Source organism: Trichechus manatus, unplaced genomic scaffold (genome assembly GCF_000243295.1).
Source record: "Trichechus manatus latirostris isolate Lorelei unplaced genomic scaffold, TriManLat1.0 scaffold00011, whole genome shotgun sequence".
Lineage (NCBI taxonomy): Eukaryota > Metazoa > Chordata > Mammalia > Sirenia > Trichechidae > Trichechus > Trichechus manatus.
The window spans coordinates 10,426,243-10,443,000 of NW_004443947.1; the positions used below are offsets into that span (position 1 = coordinate 10,426,243).

At 40.6% G+C, this 16,758-nt stretch overlaps 1 protein-coding gene across 4 annotated transcripts in view; it reads right to left on the bottom strand.

The window, feature by feature from the left end:
• Positions 1-16,758, bottom strand: part of DOCK2 (dedicator of cytokinesis 2) — a 548,036-nt gene that overhangs the window by 392,059 nt on the left and 139,219 nt on the right. For all 4 annotated transcript variants that reach the window (XM_004371215.2, XM_023726512.1, XM_023726513.1 and 1 more), the window contains 2 exons: positions 15,586-15,694; positions 1,730-1,800 (listed from right to left, as the gene is read on the bottom strand). In XM_004371215.2, coding sequence (XP_004371272.1) covers positions 1,730-1,800; positions 15,586-15,694 — 180 coding nt within the window. The remainder of the gene's footprint in view (positions 1-1,729; positions 1,801-15,585; positions 15,695-16,758) is intronic.

A 16,758-nucleotide genomic window follows, 5' to 3' on the forward strand; every position in this document is an offset into this window, starting at 1 on the left:
TGTGTAAGGCAGAAATTTGGCAGGTAGTCCAGCTGAGTTATAGCTCATATACATGTAGTATGTATGAATATATGCTGTAGGTTAGAAGCAGTCTGGGGCATTAAAAAGGGGATAGTTCTGTCCAAATAGAGTAAAAATAAAAATACCTCTGAAACAAAACTATAGTCCCTGTCAACTTTCTAAAATAAACTCATTGAATTCATTCACTCTTTCAAGTATGTATTAACCATCTGCTTAATAAGTGCAGGCAATGTGCAGAGAGCAATGGCGGTACAATGGGAATAGACTTGGCTCCAGGTGGCACCAATTTACACTCTAATGGAGGTCCACATGCAAAACACAAATGGATACAATGTGATATATGCAAAGAAGGAAATAAACAGGAAGTTGTGTCACAGAATAATGGTTCAGGAGATGGGGTAAGGAATTTAATTTATATGCAGTATTCACAGGTAGCATCTCTGAGGAGATAACACAGCTTGAAACTACAAGGATGACAAAGCTAGCAAAAATCTTCCACATGAACTGAAAAATGACATTACACCCTGTCCTCACTTATCAACAAGGTTAGGTTCCAAAGACCAGGTCGTTTGCAAAAATTGGCGTTATGTGAAAATTATGGTAGCCTAGGCCTAACCAAGACTGTGTTTAAGGGTTTACTTTAGTTTACCATATTCAGGGCACAAGAGATGATCTGAAATAAAAGAAATCATCTTAATCTTATGATTCCTGACTACATCATTACATAACTTCCAAACTACATCATTACATAATTGCCAAACCACTGAGAATCATGGCCCAGCCAAGCTGACACATAAACTTTACCATCACAGCCAGCGTCACTCTCGCCTCACACCTCGGTGTTCCTTACTGCCGTGAATGCGCAAAATAGTCGGACAGTAAAATTTTTTACTATTGTCGTAAATGCAAAATGTTGGATAACGAGATGAGAAGTAGGTGAAATAGGAAGAATGGTGAAATCCTAATAAAGTCTGGAGTTTAGTTCATATAAATGTACCAATGTTAATTTCTCAGTTTTGATCAATGTACATGGTTATGTAAAATGTTAACATTAGGGGAAGCTGGGGGAAGGGCATATGGGAATTCTCTATATACTATCTTTGCAACTCTTCTCTAAATCTAAAAATATTTCAATATAAAAAAGTTTAAAAAATCTTCTATATGTTATCTGCGAACTTAAATGAATTTAAGAAAAAGAAGAGGGTGTATCTGGCTCAGATGGCCTTATTTTAACAGCATAACCACAATTAAAACAATGTGTTCATCTTAAGAGGGCAATAGGGTTAAGAGGGAGGAGAAACCAGAAGGAAGCCCACCTCCATTGTCTCCTTTAATTATCTTTAGATTGTTCTCTATTTGCAATTCTAGGGACTTAATAGGGCAAAGACTGGAACTCAAAATAAGCTTCAAACCAGTGAAATGGAGACAGTTACTTCAAACATGAGTTTTAAACCTACACACTTACATACTCTATTATCTGTGGGCACCAAAGAGGGATGCTTATTTCATGTTCAGTGTTCACCAAAGGCTGGCACAACAAAACCAAAATGCAAGCACACCTCTGTAGAGGCCTGTAGGAAGCTCCTACCACATGCCCTCGCCCTCCTTGTGCTGAGCGCCCATCTGGAATTCCCCACAAGAGCACTCCTCTCCCTCTAAATCTCTGGCTTGCCAACAGCAATCAGGAAAGTATATCATAAGCTCTCACCTGAGCAACTTTGCATCAAAGACCGTTTCCACATCATGGAGGACAGATGGAATGTATTTCAAAGCCGCAACCTAGGAGGAAAGTAAATAAATATGAGCAATGCCCACATCCAACAACTCTGCGCTGGCAAGAGGGAAATTTTGCAGAACAACACAAAACATGGAAACATGGGAGAATGACCCTGCGACCTGGACACTGCTACAATGATTCAGAACTCTGTGTGTAGACTGAAACGTAAGGGTGCACTTCTTTGTTACAAAAGTGAAACCACAAACTTCTTCTGTCTTCAAGGAGGCAGGAATGTGTAACAGAAAGACCTCAGGCTTTGAAGTTATACAGGCCTGCAGCCAAATCCTGTTTCTCAACCTTAATAACCATGTGGCTTTAGACTTAAACTCTCTGATGTCTCAATATCCTTACCTGTAAAATAGGGAAAGCGATACCTATTTTGCTGGATTCTGAGGATTAGAAACAAAACACGAGTCATCCAGCAGAGCCAGGGGCATATTTTGGGTGCTCAATAATGGTAGTTTTTATTATTATAGGAGGAGTCCCTGGGTGGTACAAATGGTTAATGCTCTGGGTTGCTCACCAAAAGGTTGGAGGTTCAAGTCCATCCAGAGGCGCCTCATTAGAAAGGCCTGGTGATCTACTTCCAAAAAATCAGCCACTGAAAACCTATGGAGCACAGTTCTACTCTGACTCGCAAGGGGTCGCCATGAGTCAGAGTCGACTCAGTGACAATTGGAAGTTATGATAGGAAGATGGCGTGCTTGAATTATTTTGCTGGGAGCAAGGATGGCTTAGACTGAGTTATTGATATTTATTTTCCCTTCCCCTCTGTGAACAACAGTGGCACGCTTTGATCCGCTAGCTGGATTAGGACAGTTGAGCATTTTGTGGATTATTTTCTTTCCTCTACGCAGATTACCTGATGCATCCAAAGGTATGAGACACACCTACCCCCTGCATGACAGCACCGTTTGCTAAGCAGCAGGACAGACAACAATTTCAGCAGGAGTTAAGTCACATGGCTGGAGAATAATGTTTAAGAATCTAGTGGAAGTGTGCGTTTTTTATTTTCTATTTTTCTGTCTGTTCTAGGTGTTCTACAATCAACGTGTATCACTCTTTGACGTTCAGACAAAAATAAAAATAATGAAAATAATTTTCTTAAAGAAGATCATACTCCTAGCCATAAGTAACCGAGCTTCTTACTTAACATAAGTAACAGTTATGACTGTTCTCTGAGAGCTTACAATGCGGCAGACACCACGCTGGACCCCATTCACAGATTACCTTGTTAAACCTTACTACAGTCCTACACTGGAAATACTATTTTCACAGATAAGGAACCTCAGGCACATGGGGCTAAGCAACTGGCCCAAGGTCACAAAGTTAGCTAGTTGGAGAGTCAGGATTCAAATTCAGGCAATTTGCTTTCAGAGTCAGCCTGTGTAACCTTTAAGAAACACAGTCACCTTTAGTCAAATAGCAATTGTCTTTCTCTATGGCTTCATTCTTCTTCTTTTTTTTTCTTATTGTTTATGATTTAAAAAATTCTAATAGTAATATACATTTGATGCAAAAAAAAAAAAAATCAGACAAGATAGGGTATTAGGTTTAACATGTGCTTGAAGTTCCACATCCCCATGTCAGCCCCATCTGTGTTCCCCAGAAGGGAACACTGTTAACACTGTGGTAAGTTTCCTTCCTTCTAGACTTCTTTCTGTCCATTTACTTGGTGTGTGTACGTGTGTGTGTGTGTGTGTGTATGGATATACATCTTATATATTTTCTGCAACTTGTTTTTTTCAGTTAACCATACACTATTGGGATCTTACATTATCATTTCATAGAGCACACTCCCTTCATTTCTAACCACTACACAGCAATGCCAGCTGGGTACACCAAACCTTCTTTCATTCCTTCCTTACTGATGGTCCCCATGCTATTTTCAGTTTTTCTCTATTACAAAACATATGGTAGTAAAATATTTAACACATATGTTTGCGTACCTGTAAGAATCCCTGTAGGATGGACTGTATCAAAATTTATGTACACATATTTATGTACATATAAATTTATTATACATACAAATTTTAGAAGATACTGTCAAATTCCCTCAGAAAGAAGCGGTAACCGATTTTCTTTTACTAAGAATCTCTGAGACTATCCACTACCCCCATAACCTTTCTAACCCTGGATATAAATCCTTTTTAATTTTTATCAATGTGATATATAATCTGCTACTGTAACTTGCAAGTCTTTGGTTTCTAGCAGAGTTGAGCATCTCTTCTATATGTATTAAACATCTATATTCACTAAGAGGAAACCCTGGTGGTATAGTGGTTAAGAGTCTGGCTGCTAACCAAAAGGTCAGCAGTTCGAATCCATCAGGCACTCCTTGGAAACCCTATGGGGCAGTTTGACTGTGTCCTATAGGGTTGCTGTGAGTTGGAATCGACTCGATGGCAATGGGTTTTTTTACTCACTAAGTTTCTTGTTCATATCCTCTGTTCATTTTTCTTTTGGGAGATTTTTTTTCTTATTGGTTTGTAAAATTCTTTATATACCATAATATTAACCCTTTTGCAGTGATACACTTGACAAAAAAATTTCTGGTGCCTGTCTTGTTTGACTATTGCTTGTTTTTATTTCTGTTCAATATCTTTCATTGCACAGATGATTTTAATCTGTATGGTGTCAAATTTGTGTCTTTTTCTTTAGATCTACTGGATTTTTTTTTTTTTTTTGGCTAGAGATTGATTCTTTATTCTTCCAAATCTAGATGATAAGAGGAAACAAGATTCTGAACCCAGCGTTCGAACTACCCTCTATCGGACACTTTTGTCCTGTAAAATGGTATCAAATATTCTGTGGAGGGAAAGGGTTTTGTAGTCAAATAATTTGAGGGAACACTGGTTTAAACAAAGATAAGCCAGTGAAAGTTTTTTAATTGCAGAACTACTCAGAATTTTAATATGGTGAGACGCATTATGACGTTCCTCCAGGCAATTACGGTACACAGTGCGTTCCAACCTAGTTGGTCAAGGACCATCTTTATCATGAAACAACAAACAGATGTAGCAGAATCAGACAACTGCAGGGTTGAGCAAGCAACAGGAAGGAGTGACATGGGAAGAGCAGAGGCCAATCAGAAGTGATGGGGTATAACAAGGCTAGCATTAATCCAAAAGACACAAAATAATAAATGCTGGAGAGGTTGTGGAGAGACTGGAACACTTATACACTGTTGGTGGAAAGGTAAAATGGTACAACCACTTTGGAAATCGATTTGGCACTTCCTTAAAAAGCTAGAAATAGAAGTACCACATGATCCAGCAATACTGCTCCTTGGAATATATTCTAGAGAAATAAGAGCTGTCATTTGAATAGATACATGTGCACCCATGTTCATTGCAGCACTGTTCACGATAGCAAAAAGATGGAAACAACCTAGGTGCCCATCAACGGACAAATGGACAAACAAATTATGGTATATTCACACAATGGAATACTATGCAACAATAAAGAACAATGATGAAGCCATGAAACATAACATGGAGGAATCTGGACAGCATTATGCTGAGTGAACTTAGTCACAGAAGGACAAATATTGTGTAAGACCACTATTATAAGAACTCAACAAAAGGTTTAAACACAGAAGAAAACATTCTTTGACGGTTACGAGGGTGGGGAGGGAGGGTGAGGGTTATTTACTAACTAGATCATAGACAAGAATTATCTTACGTGAAGGGAAGGACAGCACACACTACAGGGGAAGTCAACACAACTGGACTAAATCAAAGCTAAGAAGTTTCCTGAATACAATCAAACATTTGAGGGACAGAGTAGCAGGGATGGGGGCCTGGGGACCATGCTTTCAGGTGACATCTAGGTCAACTGGCATAACAAAGTTTATTAAGAAAATGTTCTGCATCCTACTTTGGTGAGTGGCGTCTGGGGTCTTAAAAGCTTGCAAGCAGCCATCTAAGATGCATCAATTGGTCCCAACCACCTGGAGTAAAGGAGAATGAAGAACACTAAAGACACAAGGAAAGTATTAGCCCGAGAGACAGAAAGGGCCACATAGAACACAGACTTCATCAGCCTGAGACCACAAGAACTAGATGGTGCCCGACTACCACCAATGACCACCCTGACAGGGAACACAACAGAGAGTCCCTCATGGAGCAGGAGAAAGGTGGGGTGCAGAACTCAAATTCTAGTAAAAAGAACAGACTTAATGGTCTGACTGAGACTGGAGGAACCCCAGAAAGCATGGCCCCCAGACTCTCCGTCAACCCAGAACTAAAACAAATTCCCAAGGCCAACTCTCGGATTGGACTGGACTGTGGGACATAAAATGATACTCGTGAAGAGCGTGCTTCTTAGCTCAAGTAGATACATGAGACTAAACGGGCAGCTTCTGTCCAGAAGTGAGATGAGAAGGCAGACAGGGTCCGGAGCTGGTAAAATGGACATGGGAAATCAGGGGAGGAAAGGAGGAGTGTGCTGTCACAGTATAGGGAGAGCAATTAGGGTCACATAACAATGTATGTATAAATTTTTGTATGAGAAAATAACTTGAACGTAAACTTTCACTTAAACTACAACAATAAACAAACCAAAAAAACACAAACAAAAAAAGAAAGTAAAGCCTAGTGATCTGTTTCCAAAAAGTCACCACTTTGAAAACCCTGTGATGGTTAATGCTATGTGTTGACCTGGCTAGGCTATGATTCTCAGTGGTTTGGCAAACACTATGTAATCATCTTCCATTTTGTGATTTGATGTAAGCAGCCAATCAGTTGAAAGAGGAGCTTCCTTGGGGGTGGTGTCTGTCTCCACTATATAAATGGATGTTCTGGCAAATCTCTTTTTCAATTCTGTACTCTTCTTGCCGCTTGACCTCCAGTTCCTGGGATGCGAAAAGTCTTCAACCTGCTGCCTGACCTGCAGATTTTGGATTCACCAGCCCCTGCAACTATATGAATCAGTAGAGGCCTTCAGCCTGCAGAAGCCTTCAGCTTGCTGCTTAACCCACAGATTTGAGACTTGCCAGCCCCCACAATTGTATGAGCCATTGCCTCATGACTGAGTGAGCCATTTCCTTGAAGTAAATTTCTGTCTATATATCTAGATATGCTTCCCTGGTTCTGCTCCTCTAGAGAACTCAACCTTACGGACCAGTTCTACTCTGACACATGGGGTCCTCATGAGTCGGAATTGACTTAATGGCAACTAACAGTAACAACAACCATGTGTCACTGCTCTCTGACGTACTTGAATGATTACAATATTAATTAACGTGTAAAATTCCTTGTTGTCTTCATCGCCATAACATATGTTAAACCTAATCATTAAAACTATATTAACTTACTTCCTAAATTTTAGGCTTTACAACTTGAGGAAAACATCCTTTTTAACCACTGCTAGATATTACCACTACATTAAAACCTTCCAGGTTTCTGTATTGTTATCATATTGCTATATTCTGCATCTCAGTCAAAACTCATTATTGCTTGTTAAACTACATTTTTATGCGTCTTAAGAATTCTGTTTGTTTCAGGAAAAAAAAAAAAAAGAAGTGATGGGGTGTGTGGAACTCATATCCTGTCTAAAGAATGAGTCACTTTTGTTCAATTGTTTTATCACTGTGCTAGCCAAATCAAACACATCTGCAGCTACATTTCTCCCATCGGCTGCCAGCCTACAACCTCTAAATTCTAGAGAGACACTATATGGTGAGACACATGTCCTGAAAAGGGCTGGCCAGAGCACTGGTAGTAACCTGTTTCTTCATTCACTCTTAGGCCAAGGAACATAGAGTTCTGGGTCCACAGGGAGCTGGGCATGAACTACAGGTCTCCACCTAGTACCTGCATGAGCCTGGGCCCATTTCTTCACCCCTGAGCCTCAGCATCTCTATGTGGGGCAAGGAGAATGATGTCGAATAAAATACAACATATTCCAATTGTGATGCCCAACTCGCAGTAGTCCCTCAAAGGTGTGTAGGTCAAATCTCTCCTATCTCCTCTCTCAAGCACCTGCCCCCATTCCAGAGTACCTGAACAAAGTATAATTTGTATTTATTGTAATTAAGACCACAGTGAGAGGACAAAAACGGAAACAAAGCCCTCTTCAAGATGGGAGGAAGCCAGGACTTCAATGTGTACAGCAGGCTGCTGGCTTTCAAGAGCTGTCGATCATTCCAGGGTTTTGGAGTGATACTATAGAATAGTAGTCACCAGAAGTCTACCTAGACCCTCACCCTTAAATGCTTCAGCTATTAGTGAGGAGGAGCTGGACCAGGCAGGGAGAGAGGCTGCCTCATAAGCAGCAAATCTTCCCCCTTCCCACTTCCAAGATGGCAATAAAGAAAAGCAAACTGAGTAGCTGTCACCTTGAGACTCTGAGGGTGTTATCAACTCAGCAGGGGAGTATTAAAATTTCATCTTGCCCAGGCGCTCTCACAGAAGTGAGAGGCACGTGGTTCTCTTCTCTTTTCCAACTTTCTGACTCAGAAAGTTTACCAAGTCTGTTGTCACAACCAGCACTGGCCACAGGGCTCCTGTCCTCCCTGTGCACGGCCTTGACATACCTGAGTAGTGTGATAGCAGAAGGTTCCTCAGGTGCTACAACCAACTACTCCCAGAAGACAGTGCAGCTCAGGCATAAGACCCACTGGAGACCAACGTTTGTTGCATGTTTCTAAGGCCTGGCAACTAGAAATAGCTCGATTTCCCAGACCTGGGAATTGCTTTGCTTTACTGTTGTAATTATTGTTAGTGTCATTATTATTATTATTACACATAAAACAATATTGTATTGCTATTACTTTCATTCTATAGTATTTATTTCTATGTTATACATAATATTTAAAACACACACATCTATCTAATAAGATTACTAATCACAAGATTTTAAAATATTAACCATTACTGGAAATTTCATAATGTGCCAAATACTTTACATGAATGATCTCATTTAATTCTTACAACAATTCTATGAGGAGTCCCTGGGTGGTGCAAATGGTTAAGTGCTTGACTACTAGCCAAAAGTTTAATGGTTTGAACCCACCCAGAGGCACCTCAGAAGACGGGCCTGGAGACATGCTTCTGAAAGGTCACAGTCTTGAAAACCCTATGGAGCAGTCTACTCTGCACATATGGGGTTGCCATGAGTTGGAATCGACTTGATGGCAACCAACCGCAACAAAAATAACTACTACTCTGTGGGTAGATACAGTCATCGCATTTTACCAATGATGAAAATGTGGCACAGGAAGGTTAAATAACCTGCCAGAAGCCACATAGCTAACAAGTAGCACAGCAAGGCTATATAGCCTATCTGTCCAAATGGCTCTTATCCAGTGTGCTATACTACTTCCCATCATGCTTTGTGGAAGGCATTCCATCTTGGCAAGTGAGGAAGTTTTGATAGGAGAGAGAAGGCTGATTTAGAGAAGGAAGTAGACAAGGAGCCTTCCTTTGTGAGGATAGTTTCTGAAAAGAAAATATAGTGTTCCCACTGTCCCTTAAGTTAAGGATTTTCCTCACCACATATATAGGGGGCTATAAGAAAGGCCATCAGGAAAACATTTGCCAGCTCCGTAATTTGTTCTTCGTGGCATCAAGTGAATTTCCTTGATTAATCATCAACTGCTAAAGGCCAGGTACAGCCCTCCAGAAGAGAGCCAGACACAAACCAAGCAATAATGATTTCACTGGCACACAGAGAGGTCAACAGACGACACTTGAGATGATTGCTATCCAGATGGAATTCACCACAGTTGATAATCCTAGACTGCTAACACACAGAAAATGTTAAAATGAAAAAAAAAAAAAAAACCAAATAGGTCCACTCCTTCAAACTCAAAGGGGACTTGGCTCCTGGGTATTTCCAGGCACTTGCTCACTCTCGCTCTCTCTCTCTCCCCTCCCATCTCTCTGTTGGCACCCAAGGCTCAGCAAGAGTTAGCAGAGTTTAGTGTTTCACATGGCAGGCTGTAGAGGAAGACTACCTGAGTTCAAGTTCAGTGGCTTACTTTTACTGGTGTGACCTTGGGGAAGTTAACTCTCTGTGCCTCAGTTTCCTCAATAGTAGAATGAAGGTAATAAAATTACCTACCATAAAATACTGATCTGAAGATTAAATGATCAGTGTTCACTATCAGTATCACTACTACAACTTCATTGGGAAAAAATGTCCCCCTACCAGCCACTGTACTCATCACTCCCAAGTCTCACCCCTGAACAATGGGGTATATGGTTGAGAAGGGGACAAAATAAAGAATCATTTAAAGGTCTGGAGTGAAATCCCAGCTGCTGTTCTTAAATACTGAGTCTCATTTCCCCTAGCTCTGGAGTCCAGCAGACTGCCTGTAGGCCACTTCTCAAGTATGGACTACGTGAACATTCTGCACCAATTAACAATGAAAAAAGAGGGATGAAAGAGGCATCCACAGCCAGTGTGCTAGTCTTCATAACTATGGCCCAAACACCTGTCCGTCTTTACTATTGTTTAGCTCTTAACCACCTGACATTTTGCCAGGAGGCTTGACTCTTTAATGAAACTATACTACTGTTTGACCGTGTTTAGGAAATCAAATTCCGGCCTCACATAGCCTGGATTCGAATCCCAGTTCTGCCACATTTTAGCTGTGGTTAAATTAATTAACTTCTCTAAGCCTCCAGTTCTTCATCTGTAAAGTACAGGTAAGAAAAGTACTTGCCTGATAGGGTTGTTGTTATAAAGAAATGAGCTGACAATAAACGTAAAGCTTTTAGCTCAGTGCTTACCCCACTGCTGTTGAGTCGATTCCAACTGATAGCAACTCTGTAAGACAGAGTAGAACTGCCCCATAGGGCTTCTAAGTCTGTAATTCTTTATGGAAGCAGACTACCACATCCTTCTCCCGTGGAGCAGCTGGTGGGTTCGAACTGCTGACTTTTCAGTTAGCAACCTAGCACTTTAACCACTGTGCCACCAGGGCTCAGTGCTTGATACACAGTAAAATGCTAAAAAGAAAACAACAAAAAAACCTCAAAATAAAAGTGGTAGCCAGTACTCGTTCTTTCATTCATTTAGCCAACAGATTTTATTTACTTTTTTTTGTTTTTGTTGGAAAATATATATGTGTGTGTGTGTGTAAAACAAAACATTTGCCAATTTAATGTTTTTCACATGTACAATTTAGTGACACCAATTACATTAATCATGTTGTGCAACCATCACCAATAATCATTGCCAAATTTTCCATCACCATAAATAGAAACTCAATGCTTCCTAAACAATGGCTCCCCTCTTCCCTCTCTCTCTTGTCCCTGGTAACCACTAATAAACTTTAGCCAACAGATATTTGAGCTCCTACTACCATAGGCAGCCACTGTCTGTCCTCTGCATCAAAGATATAAAAGATGGAGCCCCTTGCCCTCTTGGACAGTCTAGTGGCTTCATTAGCATGAGTGGCACTCATAATGGTCAACACAGCATGTCATCCAAGGAAGCTGTTTATTTAATTCCACTATATTTGCATCATCAAATTGATGCATTACAAAGAATCACAGACCTAAAGGAAATGGGTCAAACTGATCTGCATAACATCATCATGTGCCCTTTACTCACACTTGGGGTACGTCCAATTCACAGTTATCTAGTGTTGACCTTCTCAACCTGCCACAGGGACCTCCAAGCATGTGGCCCATTATTAAAAATACATAGAGACTACTAGCCTAACACTTTCTTTGTGGCATAAAGAAGAACATTGACTTTGAAGTCAAGACACCTAGCTGTGTTCAAACCCTAGCTCTACGACTATGGATCAGTAAAATGTGGGATGAGTTATTTACTTTATGAACCCCCTGTGGACACTGAAGAGAGTAAGTCCTTGCAGATTTGTGGCAGGATGAAAGGCATTGCATGTAAAGAGCTCAGCTTCACCTCTGGCACATGGTAGGTACTCGATATGTAAAAGGTTATTGTATTGCTAATTACGCCCTCTTTGAGCTGGCTTTAAACTCTTCATGGTTTCACATGAGCTGCCGTCCATGCCAACTCTGAACAATAAGGAAAATTACAGAGAGAAATTGAGAAAAGTTTCTAAATGAGCCTTTGGAATGAAAAATCACTTGCCTGTGGTCCCAGAACTCACACTGGACAAAGCTGAGATTTGAACCAGTTCTGCTCTATTCCAAACTAAAGCAGGCATGCATTACAGCCTCTGCCACTACCCAGCTAGAAGTGTAAAGTTTGGGCCAGGAATGTCAGTCGCTGGTATTCATGCTCTGTGTTCGCATCCAAATTCATGGCAGACATCACTAATAGATTGTGGCATCTCTTCATGTAGATTCAGAATCAGGACTCAAATTACCTTGTACTGTTTGACCTGAGTTGGTACACTAGGTGAAAATGTACTATCCTTTTTTTTTTTTTTTTTTTTTGTATATAGTCAGTTCTTGTGAGTTTATTCTCCTTAAAATTTGTATCTGTGTTTCTTCATCTAAATGAATGTCCTAATACTACTCAACCTATGTGACAAGATTAGGAACACAAACACCTCCATCTACATTCTGTGCAAGTAAAACATCAAAATGTTCTTTTTTATAATGATGGAAAGAGTGACCAGTATAAACGACTAAAAATTATTTAAACTAAACTACATAACAGGCTCTATATACTCTACATATATTATTTTATTTAATTCCATCAATAATCCTGTAAATTATCCATTATGCTTCCCTTTTTATAAAAGGATAAACTGAGGCCCGGGAAACTGAAATGATTTGTCCAAGGCCACATGCCCAAGTGTGGACACCTAAATTCCTACCCTAGTCTTTCTCTCTTGAAAGCCATAGCTCTTTCTCCCGTATCCAGCGTCACAGTCTGTAGAAGATTCCTTGTGCAGGGTTTGCTAACATCACATGACCTTGATCCCTCTCCCTTCATCAGCCCCTTCCTCACACCTTAAAACGGCATGCAATGCTCTTCAAAGGGTACTGCTCTCCATTTGAATAGCACTTTGTATTCTTCTTTGATAACTTTTTGACACCATAGAAATAGGTGGAAAGTGTCATTGGTTTATGTAAATCCTTGAAGCTAAATTTAGCCCTTAGAGCAAATTAAAAATGAGAAGAAGCCCCTTTCCTCTGCTCTGAGGTGGAAATCTATGAGGAGAAAATCAGCTTAATCTGGATAAAATCACAGGAAAAAGGAGGCACTTCTACCACAGCTAATCAGACAATAAGAACCTGGATAAAAAGATTTATGCCAAAGCCATAATAATCATATTAGTTCTCTGCATTTGCATAGCACTTTATAAATTGCTCTTTTGCAGACAATGTTTATTTGATCCTCACCCAAACACTGAAGTTTTATAGATGAGGAAACTGAGAAACTGACAAGTTACATAACCAGCTTAAGGTCATTCAGCTGATAAAGAACATTCTAGAAAACCTAGTTCCGTCAGTACCCTAATTGCTCACTTGCTCATCTTTCTATCGCTGCTTCCTTTCTTTCTCTACTTTCTTTCTCCCTTCATTCCTGACCCCAGTATACACACAGGTCATCACAGGAAAACAGGCACTGAAATTAGGAAGAGTAGCTCTATCAGGACTTATTCCTTACACCTTTCTTGAGGCCACGGGGTGTCTCTCCATGGTATTTCTGCCTCCTTCAGGGCATCTGCTCTTTTCTCCTAGCACCAGCTGGCTTCCTCTGTTTGTTCATCATTATGCTCCTTCACACTCACGCTTGCTTGGATCCTATCTTGGACCTGACTCAACCCTATAGCCTCTCTCATCACAACTGGCCATCCTCCACTTCTCACTGCATACCCTAACACTGCTTCTTTAGCGTCTCACCAGAAGCTCAGCTGCATCCAGTATAATACAGATGGGTGACAAGCTCACCTCCATGTCTTCGTACTATCTCCTGCTACTGTTATTCACGTTGCTATAAAATGATGAGGGTTTTAGGAGTAGGGAGAAGACTTTTTAAAAGCCCAGCACGAGCAAAGGGAAGGTGAATACCATAAGACTGCAGTCCCAACTAATGCTGGAAAAGACATCCACATCCCCAGCTTAGCAACTGCACATAGTAAGTGCTACATGAACAGTATAATCCAGTGGTTGAGAGCATGGCCTTTGGAGACAGGCAGGAACAGGCTGGTATCCTACCCCACCTCTTACTAGCAATGGAGTCTGGAGGAAGCTATATCAACTTTGAGCTTCAGTTTCCTCACCTATAATATAGAGATCTCAACACCTATCTCTAGAGTTGTTCATTCATTCATTCAGCAGATATTTATGGAACATCAACTGTGTATTAGAACTATTCTAGGTGCTGAGGGTACAGTGATGAACAAGACAAAGCCCCCCTCTACACACACACACACACACACACACACACACACATGCAGAGGTTCCTATTATTTGTTAAAGGAAGCCCTTAGTAGAGTGGTTCCCAAATTTTGCTGCACATTAGAATCACCTGGGAAGCTTTTTAAAATCCTAATGCTCAGGTCATACCCTATACCAATTAAATTAGAATGTCCGGTGGTGGTAACCAGGCATCAGAGTTTATTAAAGATCACCAAGAGGTTCTAACGCGCAGCAAAGTTTGGGACCCATGGTGTCAGCTGCAAACACTCCCTCTGCCCCCATACCTCCATTCTAGCTAAACACTAAAAAAACAAACTCGGTGCCATTGAGTAGATTTCAACTCATGGCAACTCCATGTGTTACAGAGTAGAACTGCTCCATAGGGTTTTCTTGGCTGTAATCTTTAACAAAGCAGACCATCAGCCCTTTCTTCCATGGTGCCATTTGCATCACCTAGGGACCTTAGCTGAACAATAGTACCTCACTAATTCTAACCAAAGACTGGGCAAACCCAGGCATAATCACAAATATTTAACTAAATTTGTTAAACTAAAAGGATAAAGTTGATATATATATATAGAGAGAGAGAGAAGCAATCAGCATTAACTCATTGATTTAGATATAAATGTGTTTGGGTTTTCTTCATTAACAACACATCAGACAGACCCTCTGAACACTTTGAAGTAAATTCCGTGAAAGTTATGAATTCTCCCTAAACATCCTCTTTATTCTGACTCTCTGCTGCTAAACTCTTTTTCAAACAGAGGGCCAGGGCTTCAAATGGGTTCATTCAGGCTTGAACTCCAGCTGAGAATCTGCATTTCTAACAAGTTCCCAGGCGATGCTAATGCTGCTGGTTAGGGACCAATTCTGAGAACCACTAGTACAGCAGTGATTCTCAAAATTTATTATACATAAGAATCACCCAGGGATCTTGTTAAAATGTAGATTCTGATTCACTATATCTAGGGTGGAAGCGGTTCGAAGTCCTGCATAGGACTAGACCTCAAGGTTTCGCGAAGATTTACAGAACTTGTAGATTAGTATCATGAACCACTAAATTAGAGCACCCGTTCTTTCCAGAGTATCTCTTTAACCCCAGAAAGGGACCTGAATTTATGATGTTGAGGATAAAAAGTAGACTAAAAGAACTTCAATTTAAGAGACTGCCATCTTAACTATTCTCACCATGAGAAGAGAATCCAGGGCAACCTATTTCCCTCCAGATACTAAAAGTTTCAGAGCTATTTCAAATGGAGGCACTTCTACCTTCACAGGAAAAAATAAATATGTTTTCTCCTGCCCTGATGAGCCCTTGGCCTTCCTGATCATAAACCACCTGGCCAGACCAGGCCTTCAATTAACTCAGGGCTGCATATTTAAGCCAAACCAGCTCGCTGTTATTTATTGGATGACCAAGGTAAAAAAAAAAAAACTGATTTTCTTTTTTTTTTTTCAGGGTAAACCAACCTGCAAAAGGATGGTGGTTTTATACTGACTTTTCATCAGGTTGTTGATGGATTCAAAGAGCCGTCTCATGGATTCTTCAAACTCCATCTGTTCTTTGCCTTCGTAAAGCCTGAAAGAAGACACATCTGAGTTACCACTCAAGCCAGCAGGCAATGCCTTTGAAAGTGTGGGCCAGCCTCAAACTTCATTTAAAATTGAAGAGAAATGGGATGAGAGATGGGGGCTTCGGGGGAAGGGAGTTGATTCCGCAGTCATTGTATGCGTAATTCACTCAAGGGAAAAATCTTAAGTCCCCCTTACTGAACAGAAACCCTGCAACCAACACAGCATAATAAATCCAGCCCTCATCTGTTTTTTTTTTTTTTTTGCCCTGAGGAACCTCAAAGGAATGAAACTTGTCTGAGCTGAGGGACATTAATAATTTCGTCCTTCTGCAAGAATCAGAGGGGAGATTGTGGTCATTAGATTTTCAAAGTAACTTGGAAACATCAAGGAGAAATATTTTCAAATTCTCTGTCCCTTGCGTTTAGCCACTGTGGGCTTGTCAGATGAATGCCAGCCTGCGTATTCTAGGTCAGGGCCTCTGCCTTCCCCATCTCTCAGTCTCTCATTTCAGGAAGGTATTCATTATCTAATTTAAACCTTTTGTTCCTTTGATTATAAAGGCCCTATGTTGTAATTGTAAAACATTTAAACATAACTGAAATGCGTAACTTGTAAAGGGAGACTTCTCATTAATGCTACCTAGGGGATTAGCTATTGTTAACATTTTGATATAGATCGTTGGTATGCTGGAGTCCATTGTTGCAACCACTGTGTATTTTGAATGGCTTCCAACCTCGGGGGCTCATCTTGCATCAACATATTGTACAATGTTCTGTTGTGATCCACGGGGTTTTCAGTGGCTAACTTTCGGAAGTGGATGTCTCCTCCTAGTCTGTCTTACTTAGCCTGGAAATTCCACCGAAACCTGTCCACCATGGGTGACCCTGCTGGTGTTTGAAATACCAGTGGCATAGCTTCCAGCATCATAGCTACAAGCAAGCCAGTATGACAAACTGACAGACAGGTGGTGGATACATATATATATATATGGCATCAGATGAGACTGACCGATTCCCTGAGTAGAGATATAGGCTTCTGATGTTGAAGAGGCTTAAAGCATGCTAGGAA